General features: G+C 49.9%; 1 protein-coding gene across 4 annotated transcripts in view; it reads right to left on the reverse strand.

Moving 5' to 3' along the window:
• LOC145337674 (phosphofurin acidic cluster sorting protein 2-like) overlaps nucleotides 1–19,597 on the reverse strand; it is a 489,510-nt gene that overhangs the window by 42,829 nt on the left and 427,084 nt on the right. For all 4 annotated transcript variants that reach the window (XM_080182492.1, XM_080182493.1, XM_080182494.1 and 1 more), the window contains one exon: nucleotides 4,486–4,528. In XM_080182492.1, coding sequence (XP_080038618.1) covers nucleotides 4,486–4,528 — 43 coding nt within the window. The remainder of the gene's footprint in view (nucleotides 1–4,485; nucleotides 4,529–19,597) is intronic.

Genomic DNA, 19,597 nt, shown 5'->3' on the forward strand with positions numbered 1-19,597 from the left:
CTATCACTGACTCTCCCCCCAGTCCCCCTCCCACACCCCCATGTACACTCTCACCTATCACTGACTCTACCCCCCAGTCCCCCTCCCACACCCCCATGTACACTCTCCCCTATCACTGACTCTCCCCCCATTCCCCCTCCCACACCCCCATGTACACTCTCTCCTATCACTGACTCTCCCCCCCATTCCCCCCTCCCACACCCCCATGTACACTCTCCCCTATCACTGACTCTACCCCCCAGTCCCCCTCCCACACCCCCAGGTACACTCTCCCCTATCACTGACTCTCCCCCCTATCCCCCCTCCCACACCCCCATGTACACTCTCCCCTATCACTGACTCTCCCCCCCCATTCCCCCCTCCCACACCCCCCTGTACACTCTCCCCTATCACTGACTCTACCCCCCAGTCCCCCTCCCACACCCCCATGTACACTCTCTCCTATCACTGACTCTCCCCCCTATTCCCATCCCACACCCCCAGGTACACTCTCCCCTATCACTGACTCTACCCCCCAGTCCCCCCTCCCACACCCCCATGTACACTCTCTCCTATCACTGACTCTCCCCCCCATTCCCCCTCCCACACCCCCATGTACACTCTCCCCTATCACTGACTCTCCCCCCATTCCCCCTCCCACACCCCCATGTACACTCTCTCCTATCACTGACTCTCCCCCCATTCCCCATCCCACACCCCCATGTACACTCTCCCCTATCACTGACTCTCCCCCCATTCCCCCTCCCACACCCCCATGTACACTCTCTCCTATCACTGACTCTACCCCCCAGTCCCCCTCCCACACCCCCATGTACACTCTCCCCTATCACTGACTCTACCCCCCAGTCCCCCTCCCACACCCCCATGTACACTCTCTCCTATCACTGACTCTCCCCCCTATTCCCATCCCACACCCCCAGGTACACTCTCTCCTATCACTGACTCTAAGAACATAAGAACATAAGAAATAGGAGCAGGAGTAGGCCATCTAGCCCTTCGAGCCTGCCCCGCCATTCAATAAGATCATGGTTGATCTGAAGTGGATCAGTTCCACTTTCCCGCTGTCTCCCCATAACCCTTAATTCCCTTGTCTATCAAAATCTTATCTACCCATAACTTAAAAATATTTAGCGAGGCAGCCTCCACCACTTCAACAGGCAGAGAATTCCAGAGATTCACCACCCTTTGAGTGAAGAAGTTCCTCCTCAACTCTGATCTAAACAGCACCCCCCTTATCTTGAGGCTGTGCCCTCTAGTCCTGCTGTCCTTTCTGAGCGGGAAGAATCTCTCTACCTCTACCCTATCCATCCCCTTCATTATCTTACACGTCTCTATAAGGTCCCCCCTCATCCTTCTAAACTCTGAGTACAGACGCAGTCTATTTAGTCTCTCTTCATAGTCCAACACCCTCATCTCCGGTATCAGCCTAGTGAACCTCCTCTGCACTCCCTCCACGGCCAATATATCCTTCTGCAAGTGCGGCGACCAAAACTGCACACAGTACTCCAGCTGCGGCCTCACCAGTGCCCTGTAGTTGCAGACTCTACTCCCCAGTCCCCCTCCCACACCCCCATGTACACTCTCCCCTATCACTGACTCTCCCCCCTATTCCCATCCCACACCCCCAGGTACACTCTCCCCTATCACTGACTCTACCCCCCAGACCCCCCTCCCACATCCCCATGTACACTCTCCCCTATCACTGACTCTCCCCCCATTCCCCCTCCCACACCCCCATGTACACTCTCCTCTATCACTGACTCTCCCCCCATTCCCCCTCCCACACCCCCATGTACACTCTCCCCTATCACTGACTCTCCCCCCATTCCCCCTCCCACACCCCCATGTACACTCCCCCCTATCACTGACTCTCCCCCCCCATTCCCCCTCCCACACCCCCATGTACACTCTCCCCTATCACTGACTCTACCCCCCATTCCCCCTCCCACACCCCCATGTACACTCTCCCCTATCACTGACTCTCCCCCCATTCCCCCTCCCACACCCCCATGTACACTCTCCCCTATCACTGACTCTCCCCCCCATTCCCCCCTCCCACACCCCCATGTACACTCTCCCCTATCACTGACTCTCCCCCCCATTCCCCCCTCCCACACCCCCATGTACACTCTCCCCTATCACTGACTCTCCCCGCTATTCCCATCCCACACCCCCAGGTACACTCTCTCCTATCACTGACTCTCCCCCCCATTCCCCCCTCCCACACCCCCATGTACACTCTCCCCTATCACTGACTCTCCCCCCCATTCCCCCCTCCCACACCCCCATGTACACTCTCCCCTATCACTGACTCTACCCCCCAGTCCCCCTCCCACACCCCCATGTACACTCTCTCCTATCACTGACTCTACCCCCCAGTCCCCCTCCCACACCCCCATGTACACTCTCCCCTATCACTGACTCTACCCCCCAGTCCCCCTCCCACACCCCCATGTACACTCTCCTCTATCACTGACTCTCCCCCCTATTCCCATCCCACACCCCCAGGTGCACTCTCCCCTATCACTGACTCTCCCCCCCATTCCCCCCTCCCACACCCCCATGTACACTCTCTCCTATCACTGACTCTCCCCCCCATTCCCCCCTCCCACACCCCCATGTACACTCTCCCCTATCACTGACTCTCCCCCCCATTCCCCCCTCCCACACCCCCATGTACACTCTCTCCTATCACTGACTCTCCCCCCTATTCCCATCCCACACCCCCAGGTACACTCTCTCCTATCACTGACTCTAAGAACATAAGAACATAAGAAATAGGAGCAGGAGTAGGCCATCTAGCCCTTCGCGCCTGCCCCGCCATTCAATAAGATCATGGTTGATCTGAAGTGGATCAGTTCCACTTTCCCGCTGTCTCCCCATAACCCTTAATTCCCTTGTCTATCAAAATCTTATCTACCCATAACTTAAAAATATTTAGCGAGGCAGCCTCCACCACTTCAACAGGCAGAGAATTCCAGAGATTCACCACCCTTTGAGTGAAGAAGTTCCTCCTCAACTCTGATCTAAACAGCACCCCCCTTATCTTGAGGCTGTGCCCTCTAGTCCTGCTGTCCTTTCTGAGCGGGAAGAATCTCTCTACCTCTACCCTATCCATCCCCTTCATTATCTTACACGTCTCTATAAGGTCCCCCCTCATCCTTCTAAACTCTGAGTACAGACGCAGTCTATTTAGTCTCTCTTCATAGTCCAACCCCCTCATCTCCGGTATCAGCCTAGTGAACCTCCTCTGCACTCCCTCCAAGGCCAATATATCCTTCTGCAAGTGCGGCGACCAAAACTGCACACAGTACTCCAGCTGCGGCCTCACCAGTGCCCTGTAGTTGCAGACTCTACTCCCCAGTCCCCCTCCCACACCCCCATGTACACTCTCCCCATCACTGACTCTACCCCCCAGACCCCCTCCCACACCCCTATGTACACTCTCCCCTGTCACTGACTCTACCCCCCCAGACCCCCTCCCACGCCCCCATGCACACTCTCCCCTGTCACTGACTCTCCCCCCCCAGTTCCCCTCCCACACCCCCATGTACACTCTCCCCTATCACTGACTCTACCCCCCAGTCCCCCCTCCCACACCCCCATGTACACTCTCTCCTATCACTGACTCTACCCCCCAGTCCCCCTCCCACACCACCATGTACACCCTTCCTCTCCCACATCCCCATGTACACTCTTCCTCTCCCACACCACCATGTACACCCTTCCTCTCCCACATCCCCATTTACACTCGCCCTCTCCCACACCACCATGTACACTCTTCCTCTCCCACACCACCATGTACACCCTTCCTCTCCCACATCCCCATGTACACTCTTCCTCTCCCACACCACCATGTACACCCTTCCTCTCCCACACCACCATGTACACTCACCCTCTCCCACACCACCATGTACACTCACCCTCTCCCACACCACCATGTATACTCTCCCTCTCCCACACCACCATGTATACTCTCCCTCTCCCACACCACCATGTATACTCTCCCTCTCCCACACCACCATGTATACTCTCCCACTCCCACACCACCATGTATACTCTCCCTCTCCCACACCACCATGTATACTCTCCCACACCACCATGTATACTCTCCCTCTCCCACACCACCATGTACACTCTCCCTCTCCCACACCACCATGTATACTCTCCCTCTCCCACACCACCATGTATACTCTCCCTCTCCCACACCACCATGTATACTCTCCCTCTCCCACACCACCATGTATACTCTCCCTCTCCCACATCCCCATGTACACTCTCCCTTGTCACTGACACTCATTGGGAAACACAGCACAGGAGTGGACCTTGTGCTCTGTACTGATGAGTGCCACACTGGCAGTTATATTCAGCCAGTGTTCCTGATGGATGTGGAAACAAACGCTTGTGAAAGGTGCAGTTTTGCTGAAAGCAGAGGAACACGATGTAGAGTCAGTGCGATGTTGGGGGCCGGACAGTGTCACTCACCTGACGCTGTGAGGGATTGCTCCACGATGCCCACTTTGACCACCTGTTAAAATCACAGAACAGCGGCTGAGACATCAGTCAGAGTTTGGTATGATCTTCCTGCTTTATAAATCAATGAGTTTAATACAACCAATCTGCTCTTATACGTTTAAGACCAAAGAAAATTCCAGCACAGAAACAGGCCCTTCGGCCCTCCAAGCCTGCACCGACCATGCTGCCCGACTGAACTAAAACCCCCTATCCTTCCGGGGACCATATCCCTCTATTCCCATCCTATTCATGGATTTATCAAGACGCCCCTTAAAAGTCACTACTGTATCCACTTCTACTCCCTCCCCCCGGCAACGAGTTTCAGGCACCCACTACTCTCTGTGTAAAAAATCTGCCTCGTACATCTCCTTTAAACCTTGTCCCTCACACCTTAAACCTGTGCCCCTGAGTAATTGACTCTTCCACCCTGGGAAAAAGCTTCTGACTATCCACTCTGTCCATGCCTCTCAATCTTGTAGACTTCTATCAGGTCTCCCCTCAACCTCCGTCGCTCCAGTGAGAACAAACCAAGTTTCTCCAACCTCTCCTCAGAGCTAATGCCCTCCATACCAGGTAACATCCTGGCAAATCTTTTCTGTACCCTCTCCAAAGCCTCCAAAGGCTAGTGGGTCATTGTTTTTGTAACTGGTCGGCGCAACATCGTGGGCCGAAGGGCCTGTTCTGCGCTGTAATGTTCTATGTTCTATGTTCTATGTTCCACATCCTTCTGGTAGTGCGGTGACCAGAATTGAACACTCCAGGTCTGATTTTACCATTACGTTGCGCTTGTTTTCAGGAACGTAAATGTGATAAAGTCAGGTGTGAGGCCATTAACGCGATCCACACCCGCGTCCGTGCAGATACCCACTTCACTGAGGCCCAAAAATGGCCACAATCTGATTTGCATCCAAAATGGGCGCAACGGCGATTTAAATGTATTTGCATGTATTTAAATTGAATTAATGAACTGCCTGCCCAACTCTACCGACCTTTCCCCCTTTTACCACCGCGTTCGCGCATCCAGATCTGCCTCAAAACAGATCTGCTCAGCAAAGGTCTGATTCAGGCACTCCAGCTTCTGAAGAGGTGAGTTCAGAGCTTCCAACAGGGGGTGGGGATGATGGGGGTACATCATTCCCTAGTGAGGGGGGGTGGGGTGGGGGTGAGGGGAGCACATCATTCCCTGGTGAGGGGGGGTGGGGGTGAAGGGTGGCACATCATTCCCTGGTGAGGGGGGGTGTGGGGTGGCAGGAGAAGGGAGACCCCGTCATCTTTTGGTGGGGAGGGAGGAAAGGTGGGTCAGATGTATCTCTGGTTGGGGGAGGGGTAGGGCAGGAGGGCAGATTGTTGTCTGATTGGAGGGGGCGGATTGTTGTCTGGTTGGGGGGGGGCAGATTGTTGTCTGGTTGGGAGGGGTGCAGATTGTTGTTGGTTGGGGGGGGCAGATTGTTGTTGGTTGGGGGGGGCAGATTGTTGTCTGGTTGGGAGGGGTGCAGATTGTTGTCTGATGGGGGGGTGCAGATTGTTGTCTGGTTGGGAGGGGTGCAGATTGTTGTTGGTTGGGGGGGGCAGATTGTTGTCTGGTTGGGAGGGGTGCAGATTGTTGTCTGATGGGGGGGTGCAGATTGTTGTCTGGTTGGGAGGGGTGCAGATTGTTGTTGGTTGGAGGGGGCAGATTGTTGTCTGGTTGGGAGGGGTGCAGATTGTTGTCTGATGGGGGGGGTGCAGATTGTTGTCTGGTTGGGAGGGGTGCAGATTGTTGTTGGTTGGGGGGGGGTGCAGATTGTTGTCTGATGGGGGGCGCAGATTGTTGTCTGATGGGGGGGCAGATTGTTGTCTGATGGGGGGCAGATTGTTGTCTGGTTGGGAGGGGTGCAGATTGTTGTTGGTTGGGGGGGGCAGATTGTTGTCTGGTTGGGAGGGGTGCAGATTGTTGTCTGATGGGGGGGGTGCAGATTGTTGTCTGATGGGGGGGCAGATTGTTGTCTGATGGGGGGGGCAGATTGTTGTCTGGAGGGGGGGGGTGCAGATTGTTGTCTGATGGGGGGGCAGATTGTTGTCTGATGGGGGGGGCAGATTGTTGTCTGGTTGGGGGGGGTGCAGATTGTTGTTGGTTGGGGGGGGCAGATTGTTGTCTGATGGGGGGGCAGGTTGTTGTCTGGTTGGGGGGGCAGATTGTTGTCTGATGGGGGGGCAGATTGTTGTCTGGTTGGGGGGGGCAGATTGTTGTTGGTTGGGGGGGCAGATTGTTGTTGGTTGGGGGGGGCAGACGAGGGGGCACCTTGTAACCTTCTTCTCTCCAATGAAAATAACCTCAAGTCCCTCAGCCTTTCCTCATAAGACCTTCCCACCATACCAGGCGACATCCTGGTAAACCTCCTCTGCATCCTTTCCAATGCTTCCACATCTTTCTTATAATGCGGCGAGCCAGAACTGTACGCAATACTCCAAGTGCGGCTGCACCAGAGTTTTGTACAGTTGTAACATGACCTCACGGCTCCGAAATTCAATCCCTCTACCATAAAAGCTAACACACCGTACGCCTTCTTAACAATCTTATCAACCTGAGTGCCAACTTTCAGGGAGCTATGCACATGTACCCCGAGATCTCTCTGCTCGTCAACACTACTAAGAGTCCTTCCATTAGCCCTATATTCTGTACCCCTGTTACTCTTACCAAAGTGAATCACCTCACACTTTTCCGCATTAAACTCCATCTGCCACCTCTCGGCCCAGCTCTGCAGCTTATCTATGTCCTTCTGCAAACTGTAACATCCATCCTCACTGTCTACAACTCCTCCGACTTTGGTGTCGTCAGCAAATTTACTAATCCATCCTTCTACACCCTCATCTAGGTCATTTATGAAAATGACAAACAGCAGTGGCCCCAAAACAGATCCTTGAGGTACACCACTTGTAATTGAACTACAAGTTCAGTTACAAGTGACGTACCTCGAGTTCAGAACTCCGATCGTTTTGGGCACTCTAAGCCCTGCCCAGAGCGCGATTCAGACCCACGATTTTTTTTTTCGGACTGAGTTCACATGGAGGTGCCTGAAAGCAGATTTCCAAGACAGGTCTGAACTGTACCCAGATTCAGCACTTAGAATGAAAATGGTAGAATGGGCTCAAGCATGGCCTAACTAAGGTTCTATAAAGCTGCAACATGACTTGCCAATTTTTAAACTCAATACCCCGGCCGAAGAAGGCAAGCATGCAGGAGAGGCTGAATAAACTAGGCTTGTACTCGTTAGAGTTTAGAAGAATGAGGGGAGATCTCATTGAGACGTATAAGATGATGAATGGGATGGATAGGATAGAGGTGGAGAGACTCTTCCCGCTCAGAAAGGACAGTAGGACTAGGGGGCACAGCCTCAAGATAAAGGGGGGGCGGTTTAGAACGGAGTTGAGGAGGAACTTCTTCACTCAAAGGGTGGTGAATCTCTGGAATTCTCTGCCTGTTGAAGTGGTGGAGGCTGCCTCGCTAAATATTTTTAAGACGCAGGTTGATGGGTTTTTGATAAGCGAGGGGATTAAGGGTTATGGGGAGAGGGCGGGAATGTGGAACTGAGCCACTTCAGATCAGCCATGATCTTACTGAATGGCGGGGCAGGCTCAAAGGGCTAGATGGCCTACTCCTGCTCCTATTTCTTATTTTCTTATGCCTTCTTGACTACCTTCTCCACCTGCATTGCCATTTTCAATGACGTGTACCTGTACACCCAGATCCCTTTGACTATCAATACTCTTAAGGGTTCTGCCATTATCTGAAATCAACCTTTCAAAATTATCTCACATTTAAACTCCATCTGCCATCTCTCCGCCCAAGTCTCCAACTGATCTATATCCTGCTGTATCCTCTGATGGTCCTCATCGCTATCCACAAATCTACCAACCTTTGTGTCATCCGCAAACTTACTAATCAATCCAGTTACATTTTCCCTCCAAATCATTTATATATATTGACTGAGCCAGTTTTGTATCCACCTTGCCAGCTCACCTCTGATCCCATGCAACTTCACCTCCTACACCAGTCTGCCATGAGGGACCTCATCAAAGACCTTACTGAATGTGTGGTGAGCTGCCTTCTTCAACCGCTGCTGTCCCTGAGGTGTAGGTACACTCACAGTCCTGTTCGGGACGGAGTTCCAGGATTTTGACCCAGTGAAGGAATGGTGATATATTTCCAAGTCAGGATGGTGAGTGACTTGGAGAACTTGCAGCGAGTGATGTTCTCTGCGGAGAATTTTGAGCCTTTGATCTGTTCTTGTAACGCTGCGGCTAGTCTAGTTTCTGGCTAATAGTAACCCCCAGGATGTTGACAGCAAGGGATTCAGTGATGGCAATGTCACTGAATGTCAAGGGGAGATGGTCATTCCCTGGTACTTGTGTGACACTCAGCTATGAAGGGAACTGGATAGCCTGGGGTGTTTTCCTTAGAGCAGAAATGGCTGACTGAGGGATACAAAATGATGAAGGAAATAGAAGGAGTGGATAGGAAGAAATCTCCCCCCTCAATAGAAGGGTCAATAACTAGGGGGTAGAGATTTAATCTCAACTCATTGCCTGGAAGAGATACACAGCCTCACAATACTGAAGATGTGTTTAGATAAATATTTGAAAAGCAGACAAGGCGACAGACCAAGTGCTGGGAAATGGGATTTGAATTGTGTGATGGTTAAGAGATGTACTTTCATTCTGCTTCTCAGCAGGTTTTTTAAGCAGGCCTGGTTTATTTGTTTTGGCATCCTGCTGTCTGTGCTGATATCAAAGAACAAAGAAAGTTACAGCACAGGAACAGGTCCTTCAGCCCCTCCAAGCCTGCACCAACCATGCTGCCTGACTTAACTAAAGCCCCCTTCCCTTCCGGGGACCATATCCCTCTATTCCCGTCCTATTCATGTATTTGTCAAGACGTCCCTTAAAAGTCACTACCGTATCTGCTTCCACTGCCTCCCCCGGCAGAGAGTTCCAGGCACGCACTACTCGGTGTAAAAAAATCTGCCTCGTACATCTCTTTCAAAACTTGCCCCTTGCACCGTAAACCTGTGCCCCCTAATAACTGACTCTTCCACCCTGGGAAAAAGCTTCTGACTATCCAGTCTGTCCATCCTCTCATAATCTTGTAGACTTCCATCAGTTCTCTCTTCAACCTCCGTCGTTCCAGTGGGAACAAACCAAGTTTCTCCAACCTCTCCTCATAGTTAATGCCCTCCATACCAGGCAACATCCTGGTAAATCTTTTCTATACCAGGGATCGGTGCTGGGGCCTCAGCTATTTACCATTTATGTAGATGATCTGGAGGAAGGGGCTGAGTGTAGGGTGACAAAATTTGCTGATGACACAAAGATGAGTGGAAAAGCAAATTGTGCGGAGGGTGTGGCAAGTCTGCAGAGGGATCTGGATAGGCTGAGCGACTGGGCGAGGACCTGGCAGATGGAGTACAATGTTAGCAAGTGTGAGGTTATCCACTTTGGCAGAAATAATAGTAGGAGGGATTACTATTTAAAGGGCGAAAAGCTGCAGCATGCTATGGTGCAGAGGGACCTGGGCGTCCTTGTACATGAGTCGCAAAAACCCAGTCTGCAGGTGCAGCAGGTGATCAAGAAGGCGAATGGGATGCTGGCTTTTATAGCGAGGGGGATAGAATATAAAAGCAGGGAGGTCTTGCTGCAACTGTACAGGGCACTGGTGAGGCCGCAGCTGGAGTACTGTGTGCATTTTTGGTCGCCGCACTTGCACAAAGATATTTTGGCCTTGGAGGGAGTGCAGAGGAGGTTCACTAGGCTGATACCAGAGATGAGGGGGTTGAACTATGAAGGGAGACTAAATAGACTGGGTCTGTACTCGTTGGAGTTTAGAAGGATGAGGGGGGATCTTATAGAGACCTTTAAGATAATGAAAGGGATGGATAGGATAGAGATAGAGAGATTCTTCCCGCTTAGAAAGGATAGTTGCTGGGATAGTTTCCTCGAACAGTGTGTGTTGGAGCCGACGAGGGAGCGAGCTATCTTGGATCTGGTGTTATGTAATGAGGCGGGTAGAATTAGTGACCTTGTGGTGAAGGATCCTCTTGGGAAGAGTGATCATTGTATGGTGGAGTTTCTGATGCAGATGGAGGAGGAGAAAGTGGGTTCCCGGACACGCGTCCTTTGTTTGAACAGAGGGGAGTATGGTAGGATGAGAGAGGAATTGGCGAATGTTGATTGGGGGAGTGTGTTGGATGGTAGGTCTGCTAAGGAAGAGTGGAGGATCTTTAAGGAGATCTTTCTTGGTGCTCAGCAGAAATTTATTCCGATGGTTAAAAAGGATCGTAGGAGGAGAGGTAATCAGCCGTGGATAACGAAGGAGGTGAAGGAAAGTGTTAAATTAAAAGCGGATGCGTTTGGAGTAGCTAAGAGTAGTGGGCGAGAAGAGGATTGGGAGAGGTCTAAATGTCAACAAAGATTGACAAAGAAGTTGATAAAGAAGGGTAGGATAAACTATGAAGCTGGGCTAGCGCTTAATATAAAAAAGGATAGCAAGAGTTTTTATAAATACATAAAAAGGAAGAGGCTGGCTAGGGTGAACGTTGGTCCCTTAGAGGATGAGAGGGGGGACTTAGTGGTAGGGGATGGGGAAATGGCTGAGGCCCTGAATAACTTTTTTGTTTCGGTCTTCACGGAGGAGGACGTGAATAATTTGCTGGGTGTTAGAGATGGAAAGATGGTAGGACTGGAGGGTCTTAATGACATTACTGTTACTAGAGAGGTGGTGCTCGACAGACTGGAGGGGCTGATTGTGGACACGTCCCCAGGACTGGATGGAATGCATCAAAGGGTTCTGAAAGAAATGGCGGAGGTTATAGTGGATGCCTTGGTGATTATTTTCCAAACATCGCTGGATTCCGGGGAAGTGCCGGAAGATTGGAAAACGGCTAATGTTACGCCATTGTTTAAGAAGGGTGGCAGGCAAAAGGCAGGGAATTATAGGCCGGTTAGTTTAATGTCTGTTGTAGGTAAAATGTTAGAATCCGTCATCAAGGAGGAAATAGCGAGGCATCTTGAGGAGAATTGTTTGGTAGAGCAGACGCAGCACGGTTTCGTTAAGGGGGAAGTCGTGTCTGACGAACTTATTGGAGTTCTATGAGGATGTGTCTAGGGCGGTGGATAGAGGAGAGCCGGTGGATGTGTATTTCTTGATTTTCAGAAGGCGTTTGACAAGGTGCCTCACGAGAGGTTATTGCAGAAGGTCAGGGGGCATGGAGTTGGGGGTAGGGTGTTAGCGTGGATAGAGGATTGGCTGTCAAATAGGAGGCAGAGAGTGGGGGTCAATGGGTGCTATTCGGATTGGCGGTTGGTGACTAGTGGAGTGCCCCAGGGGTCGGTGCTGGGGCCTCAGCTATTCACCATTTATATAGATGATCTGGAGGAGGGAACCGAGTGTATGGTGTCAAAATTTGCTGATGACACCAAGATTGGTGCAACGGCAAATTGTGCGGAGGGTGTGGAGAGTCTGCAGAAGGATCTAGATAGGCTGGGCGAATGGAATTTAATGTTGGCAAATGTGAGTTTGTCCACTTTGGTAGGAATAATGGTAGGAAGGACTATTACTTACATGGCGAAAAACTGCAGCATGCGACGGTGCAGAGGGACCTGGGGGTCCTTGTGCATGAGTCGCAAAAACCCAGCCTGCAGGTGCAGCAGGTGGTCAGGAAGGCAAATGGGATGCTGGCCTTCATAGCGAGGGGGATTGAATATAAAAGTAGGGAGGTCTTGCTGCAGCTGTATAGGGCACTGGTGAGGCCGCAGCTGGAGTACTGTGTGCAGTTTTGGTCGCCGTACTTACGCAAGGATATTTTGGCCTTGGAGGGAGTGCAGAGGAGGTTTACTAGGCTGATACCAGAGTTGAGGGGGTTGAACTATGAGGAGAGGCTGAATAAACTAGGCTTGTACTCGTTAAGAGTTTAGAAGAATGAGGGGAGATCTCATTGAGACGTATAAGATGTTGAATGGGATGGATAGGATAGAGGTGGAGAGGCTCTTCCCACTCAGAAAGGACAGTAGGACTAGAGGGCACAGCCTCAGGATAAAGGGGGGGGCAGTTTAGAACGGAGTTGAGGAGGAACTTCTTCACTCAAAGGGTGGTGAATCGCTGGAATTCTCTGCCCGTTGAAGTGGTGGAGGCTGCCTCGCTCAATATTTTTAAGACGCGGGTTGGTAGGTTTTTGATAGGCAAGGGGATTAAGGGTTATGGGGAGAGGGTGGGAATGTGGAACTGAGCCATGTGGAACTGAGCCATGATGTGGATGTGCTGGCGTTGGACTGGGGTAAACACAGTAAAAAGTCTGACAACACCAGGTTTTAGTCCAACCGATTTATTTGATAGTAAACTCACAAGCTTTCGAGGTTTCCCTCTTCGTCAGGTGAATGGAGAGTTCTGGCCTCGGACAGAGCGTATAAAGCACAGACAGTTTAGAGATTACTGATTAGAATGCAAATCTTTACACCTAACCTGCTGTTCAAGTCCTAAAGTGGCTGACAATGTGTGTGGAAGGAGCACTGATCACAGGTTAAAAAGAGATGTGTATTGTCTCCAGACAGCACAGTGAGTGAGGTTTTGCAAACCCAGGCAAGTCATGGGGGTTACAGATAGTGTGACATGAACCCAAGATCCCTGTTGAGACCGTCCTCATGTGTGCGGAACTTGGCTATCAGTATCTGCTCAGCGACTTTGCGCTGTCGTGTGTCGTGAAGGCCGCCTTGGAGAATGCTTACCCGAAGGTCAGAGGCTGAATGCCCGTGAGCACTGAAGTGTTCGCCAACAGGAAGGGAACAGTCTTGCCTGTGATTGTCGAACCATGTTCATTCATCCGTTGTCGTAGCGTCTGCATGGTCTCCCCAATGTACCATGCGTCGGGACATCCTTTCTTGCAACGTATCAGGTAGACAATGTTGGCCGAGTTGCAAGAGTATTTACCACGTGCCTGGTGGATGGTATTCTCATTTGTGATGATGGTATCCACATCGATGATCCAGCATGTCTTGCAGAGGTTGCTGTGGCAAGGTTGTGTGGTGTTGTGGTCACTGTTCTCCTGAAGGCTGGGTAGTTTGCTGCGAACAATGGTCTGTTTGAGGTTGTGTGGTTGTCTGAAGGCAAGAAGTGGGGGTGTGGGGATGGCCCTGGCGAGATGTTCATCTTCATCAATGATATGTTGAAGACTCCGGAGAAGATGTCGTCGTTTACTATCAAATAAATCGGTTGGACTAAAACCTGGTGTTGTCAGACTTTGAACTGAGCCACGACAGATCAGCCATGATCTTATTGAATGGCGGGGCAGGCTCGAGGGGCTAGATGGCCTACTCCTGCTCCTATTTCTTATGTTCTTATGATAGCAGGACTAGAGGACACAGGCTCAAGATAAGGGAGGGGCAGTTTAGATTGGAGTTGAGGAGGAACTTATTCACTCAAAGGGTGGTGAATCTCTGGAATTCTCTGCCCGTTGAAGTGGTGGAGGCTGCCTCGCTAAATATATTTAAGTCATGGGTAGATAGGTTTCTGATAGACAGGGGAATTAAGGGTTATGGGGAGACAGCGGGAAAGTGGAACAGATCCACTTCAGATCAGCCATGATCTTATTGAATGGCGGGGCAGGCTTGAAGGGCTAGATGGCCTACTCCTGCTCCTATTTCTTATGTTCTTACCCTCCCCAAAGCCTCCACATCCTTCTGGTAATGTGGCGACCAGAATTGAACACTATATTCCAAGTGTGGCCTCACTAAGGTTCTATAAAGCTGGAACATGACTTGCCAATTTTTAACTCAATGCCCCGGCTGATGAAGGCAAGCATGCATACATCTTCAACTCAACAGACTGGTCAAGACCTTTGATCCGGACCTTCAGAGCACTCTCCATGCCCTCATCCCACGTATTCCCCACATTGGAGATCTCTACTCCTCCCGAGAATACACAAGGCAAATGCACCTGTCCGTTCCATCGAATCGGGCAATGGGACCCTGTGTGAGAACCTCTCCGGCTATGTCAAGGGCATCCTGAAACCCATTGTACAAAGAACCCCCAGCTTTTATCGTGACACTACTGATTTCCTACAGAAACTCAGCACACAAGGAGCAGTCGAACGAGGAGCACTCCTTGTCACAATGGATGTCTCGGCGCTCTACACCAGCATCCCCCACGGCGATGGCATTGCTGCAACTGCCTCAGTACTCAACACTGACAACTGCCAGTTTCCAGATGCAATTTTATAACTCATCCGCTTCGTCCTGGACCACAATGTCTTCATCTTCAACAACCAGTTCTTCATCCAGACACACGGAACAGCCATGGGGACCAAATTCACACCTCCATATGCCAACATCTTCATGCACGGGTTCGTACAAGACCTCTTCACCGCACAGGACCTTCAACCAATGCTATACACTAGATACATCGATGACATTTTCTTCCTTTGGATTCATGGGGAACAATCACTGAAACAACTATATGATGACATCAACAAGTTCCATCCCACCATCAGACTCACCATGGACTATTCTCCGGAATCAGTGGCATTCTTGGACACACGCATCTCCATTAAGGATGGTCACCTCAGCACCTTACTGTACTGCAAGCCCATGGATAACCTCACGATGCTCCACTTCTCCAGCTTCCACCCTAAACACGTTAAAGAAGCCATCCCTTACGGACAAGCCCTCTGTATACACAGGAGCTGTTCAGCTGAGGAGGATCACAACAGATACCTCCGACGCTGAAAGATGCCCTCATAAGAACAGGATATGGTGCTCGACTCATCGATCGACAGTTCCAATGTGTCACAGCACAAAACTGCACCGACCTCCTCAGAAGACAAACATGAGACATGGCGGACAGAGTACCCTTGTCGTCCAGTACTTCCCCAGAGCGGAGAAGCTATGACATCTTCTCCAGAGCCTTCAACACGTCATTGATAAAGACAAACATCTCACCAGGGCCATCCCCACACCTCACTTCTTGCCTTCAAACAACCACACAACCTCAAACAGACCATCGTCTGCAGCAAACTACCCAGCCTTCAGGAGAACAGTGACCACACCACCACACAACCCTGTCACAGCAACCTCTGCAAGACATACCGGATCATTGACACGGATGCCATCATCTCACATCAGAACACCACCCACCAGGTACATGGCACATACTCTTGCAACTTGGCCAACGCTGTCTACCTGATACGTTGCAGGAGAGGATGTCCCGAGGCATGGTACATTGGGGAGATCATGCAGACGCTACGACAGCAGATGAATGAACATCACTCGACAATCACCAGGCAAGAGTGTTCTCTTCCTGTTGGCGAACACTGCAGCGGCCACAGGCATTCAGCCTCTGATCTTCGTTCTCCAAGGCGGCCTTCACGACACACAACAGCGCAGAGTCGCTGAGCAGAGACTGATAGCCAAGTTCCGCACAGATGAGGATGGCCTCAACCAGGAGCTTGGGTTCATGTCACACTATATGTAACCCCCATGACTGCCTGGACTTGCAAAATCTCACTAACTGTCCTGTCTGGAGACAATACACATCTCTTTAACCTGTGCTTAATGCTATCTCCAGTCACATTGTCTGTATCTTTAAGACTTGATTAGCTGTAAAGACTCGCATTCCAATCATTATTTTGTAAATTGAGTTTGTGTCTTTATATGCCCTGTTTGTGAATAGAACTCCCACTCACCTGATGAAGGAGCAGCGCTCTGAATGCTTGTGGCATTTGTTACCAAATAAACCTGTTGGACTTTAACCTGGTGTTGTGAGACTTCTTCCTGGGTGTGAACTGCCAGTGGGACAGGGCATATCCAGGAATAGCGATTGTGGGGTCTGAGACATTGCATGGGAGTTTCCAGCCACGCTCACCCCAAAACCAGAAAATCCCACCCAAGATTAACGGGCCTTTCCATGGTCTGCCCCCACCCCGCCTCCCTGCTAGAATTCGAGTGGTGGGTGGAACACAAACATTCTGTCCATTAGCTGTAAGGTACGTTTCTGTGAGAATGACTATGTTCAGCTGTTGCTGTGACTAGTCTGTGAGACAGCTCTCCCAGTTTTGGCACTAGCCCCCAGTAAGGAGGACTTTGTAGGGTGGAGAAAGCTGGGCTTGCCAGTATTATTTTGTGTGGACAGGTCAATGCTGGGTAATCTATCTCGTAAAATTCCTTTTAGACTTTGTAATGATTGATACAACTGAGTGTCTCGCTTGGCCATTTCAGAGGGCCAAGCGACACAACGAGTCAACCACACTGCTGTGGCTTTGAAATCTCATGTAGACCAGACCAGGTAAGGATGGTGAACCAGATAGGTTTTTCTGACAATTGACAATCGTTTCTTGGTCACCATTACTGAGAGCAACTTTATTATTCCAAATGTATTAACTAAATTTGAATTTCATCAGTCGCTGTGTGGGATTTGAAACTATGCCTCCAGAGCATTACCCTAGTCTGGGGATTGTTAGATCAGTGAGATTATCACTACCCCACTGCCTCTCTGCTACAAAAGGACAGGTGCAGTCAGTGGGGTAAAATTGGCAGATGGAGTATAATGTGGGAAAATGTAAACTTGTCAACTTTGACAGGAAGAATAGCAAAGCAAGATATCTTAACCCCCTGTTAACTCTCGATAACCTTTCACCCCGATTAATCAAGAATCTAAGTCGCTCTGCCTTAAAAACATTCAAAGACTCTGCTTCCATTACCTTTTGAGGAAGAGCATTCCAGAGACTCTCAACCCTCAGAGAAAAACATTCTCCTAACTGTTGTGACGAGTGTTTTTTTTTAATCATGATCTCTGCAACTCTTCCCTCAGTGTCATTCATGTTCACAGCCTTTGGTGATGTCGTTGTTGGGAGGAAAAGAAAATCCCTGGGCAGGTTAGGTGACAGGAGTTCATTTTTCCCACAATATTCTTCACATCCAGATTTTTGTCCACTCACTCAATCTGTCAATGTCCCTTTGTAGCCTCCTTGCATCCTTTTTATGATTTAACCACTACACAGTGGCACAGTGGTTAGTACTGCTGCCTCACTGCACTAGGGACTGAGATTCAATTCCCAGTCTGGGTCGCCGTCTGTGTGGAGTTTGCACATTATCGCCGTGTCTGCGTGGATTTCCTCCAGGTGCTCTGGTTTCCTCCCACAGTCCAAAGATGTGCAGGTTAGGTTGATTGGTCATGGTAAATTGCCCCTTACTGTCAGGGGGATTAGCAGGATGAATGCATGGGATTGGAGGGATGGGGCCTGGGTGGGATTGTTGTCAGTGCAGGCTCAATGGGCTGAATGACCTTCTGCACTGTAGGGATTCTAGAATTCTACTTTTCTACTGAACTTTGTGTAATCAGCAAATTTAGCTAACTAATCTTCAATCAACGCCAATATGTTACCCATGACACCACAAGCTTTCATTTTCCATAATAACCTTTGATGTGACATCTTATTAAATGCCTTCTGGAGATCTAAGTCCAGTACATCCACTGGTTCCCCTTTATCTACAGCACATGCGACTCCTTCAAAGAACTCCACACAGCACAGAAGTTAAGGAGAGCACATTAAGTAGTAAAGGCAGTGTCAGTAATCCTAGTACCAGACAGATCAGGCAAAAACAAGACAGAGAGCAAGGGAAGTCCAGATTAAACTGCATTTATTTCAATGCAAGAGGCCTGATGGGCAAGGCAGGTGAACTCAGGGTATGGATGGGCACATGGGACTGGGATAGTATAGCAATTACTGAAACATGGCTAAGGGAGAGACAGGACTGGCAGCTCAATGTTCCAGGGTACAGATGCTATAGGAAAGATAGAACAGGAGGTAAGAGAGTAGGGGGTGTTGCATTTTTGATCAGGGAAAGCATCACGGCCATACTGAGATGGGATATATCCGAGGGTTCACCCACTGAGTCTATATGGGTAGAACTGAGAAATAAGAAGGGGGAAATCACTTTGATAGGGTTGTACTATAGGCCCCCAAATAGTCAGCAGGAAATTGTGGAGCAAATACGTAAGGAGATGACAGATAGCTCTGAGAAAAATAGGGTGGTAATAGTCAGAGATTTTAACTTTCCCAACATTGACTGGGAGAGCCATAGTATTAGAGGGTTGGATAGAGAGAAATTTGTGGAGTGTATTCAGGAAGAATTTCTCATTCAGTATGTGGATGGCCCGACTAGAGAGGGGGCAAAACTTGACCTCCTCTTGGGAAATAAGGAAGGGCGGGTTACAGAAGTGTTAGTGCGGGATCACTTTGGGACCAGTGACCAGAATTCTATTAGTTTTAAGACAGCTATGGAGAATGATAGGTCCGGCCCATAAATTAATATTCTAAATTGGGGCTAGGCCAATTTTGATGGTATCAGGCAGGAACTTTCAAAAGTTAATCGGGGGAATCTGTGGGAAGGCAAAGGGACGTCTGGTAAGTGGAAGGCTTTCAAAAGTGTGTTAACCAGGGTTCAGGGTAAGCACATTCCTCTTAGAGTGAAGGGCAAGGCTGGTAGAAGTAGGGAACCCTGGATGACTCGGGGTATTGAGGCCCTGGTCAAGAAGAAGACAGGCACATGACATGCATAGGCAGCTAGGATCAAGTGAATCCCTTGAAGAGTGTATGGGGCATAGGAGTAAGTTAAGAGAGAAATCAGGAGGGCAAAAAGGGGACACAAGATTGTTTTGGCAGATAAGGCAAAGAAGAATCCAAAAGGCTTCTACAAATACATAAAGAGTAAAAGGGTAACGAGGGTGAGAGTACGGCCTCTGGAGAATCAAAAAGGTCATCTATGTGCGGATCCACAAGAGATGGGTGAGATCCTAAATGAATATTTCTCATCAGTATTTACTGTTGAGAAAAGCATGGGTGTTAGGGAACTTGGGGAAATAAATAGTGATGTCTTGAGGAGTGTACATATTACAGAGAAGGTGGTGCTGGAAGTCTTAAAGGGCATCAAGTTAGATAAATTCCCGGGACCTGATGAAGTGTATCCCAGGACATTGTGGGAGACTAGGGAGGAAATTGTGGGTCCCCAAGTCGAGATATTTGTATGATCAATAGTCACGGGTGAGGTGCCTGAAGAT

Source organism: Carcharhinus amblyrhynchos, unplaced genomic scaffold (assembly GCF_965287045.1).
Source record: "Carcharhinus amblyrhynchos unplaced genomic scaffold, sCarAmb.v2.hapA scaffold_58, whole genome shotgun sequence".
NCBI classification, from domain to species: Eukaryota; Metazoa; Chordata; class Chondrichthyes; order Carcharhiniformes; family Carcharhinidae; genus Carcharhinus; species Carcharhinus amblyrhynchos.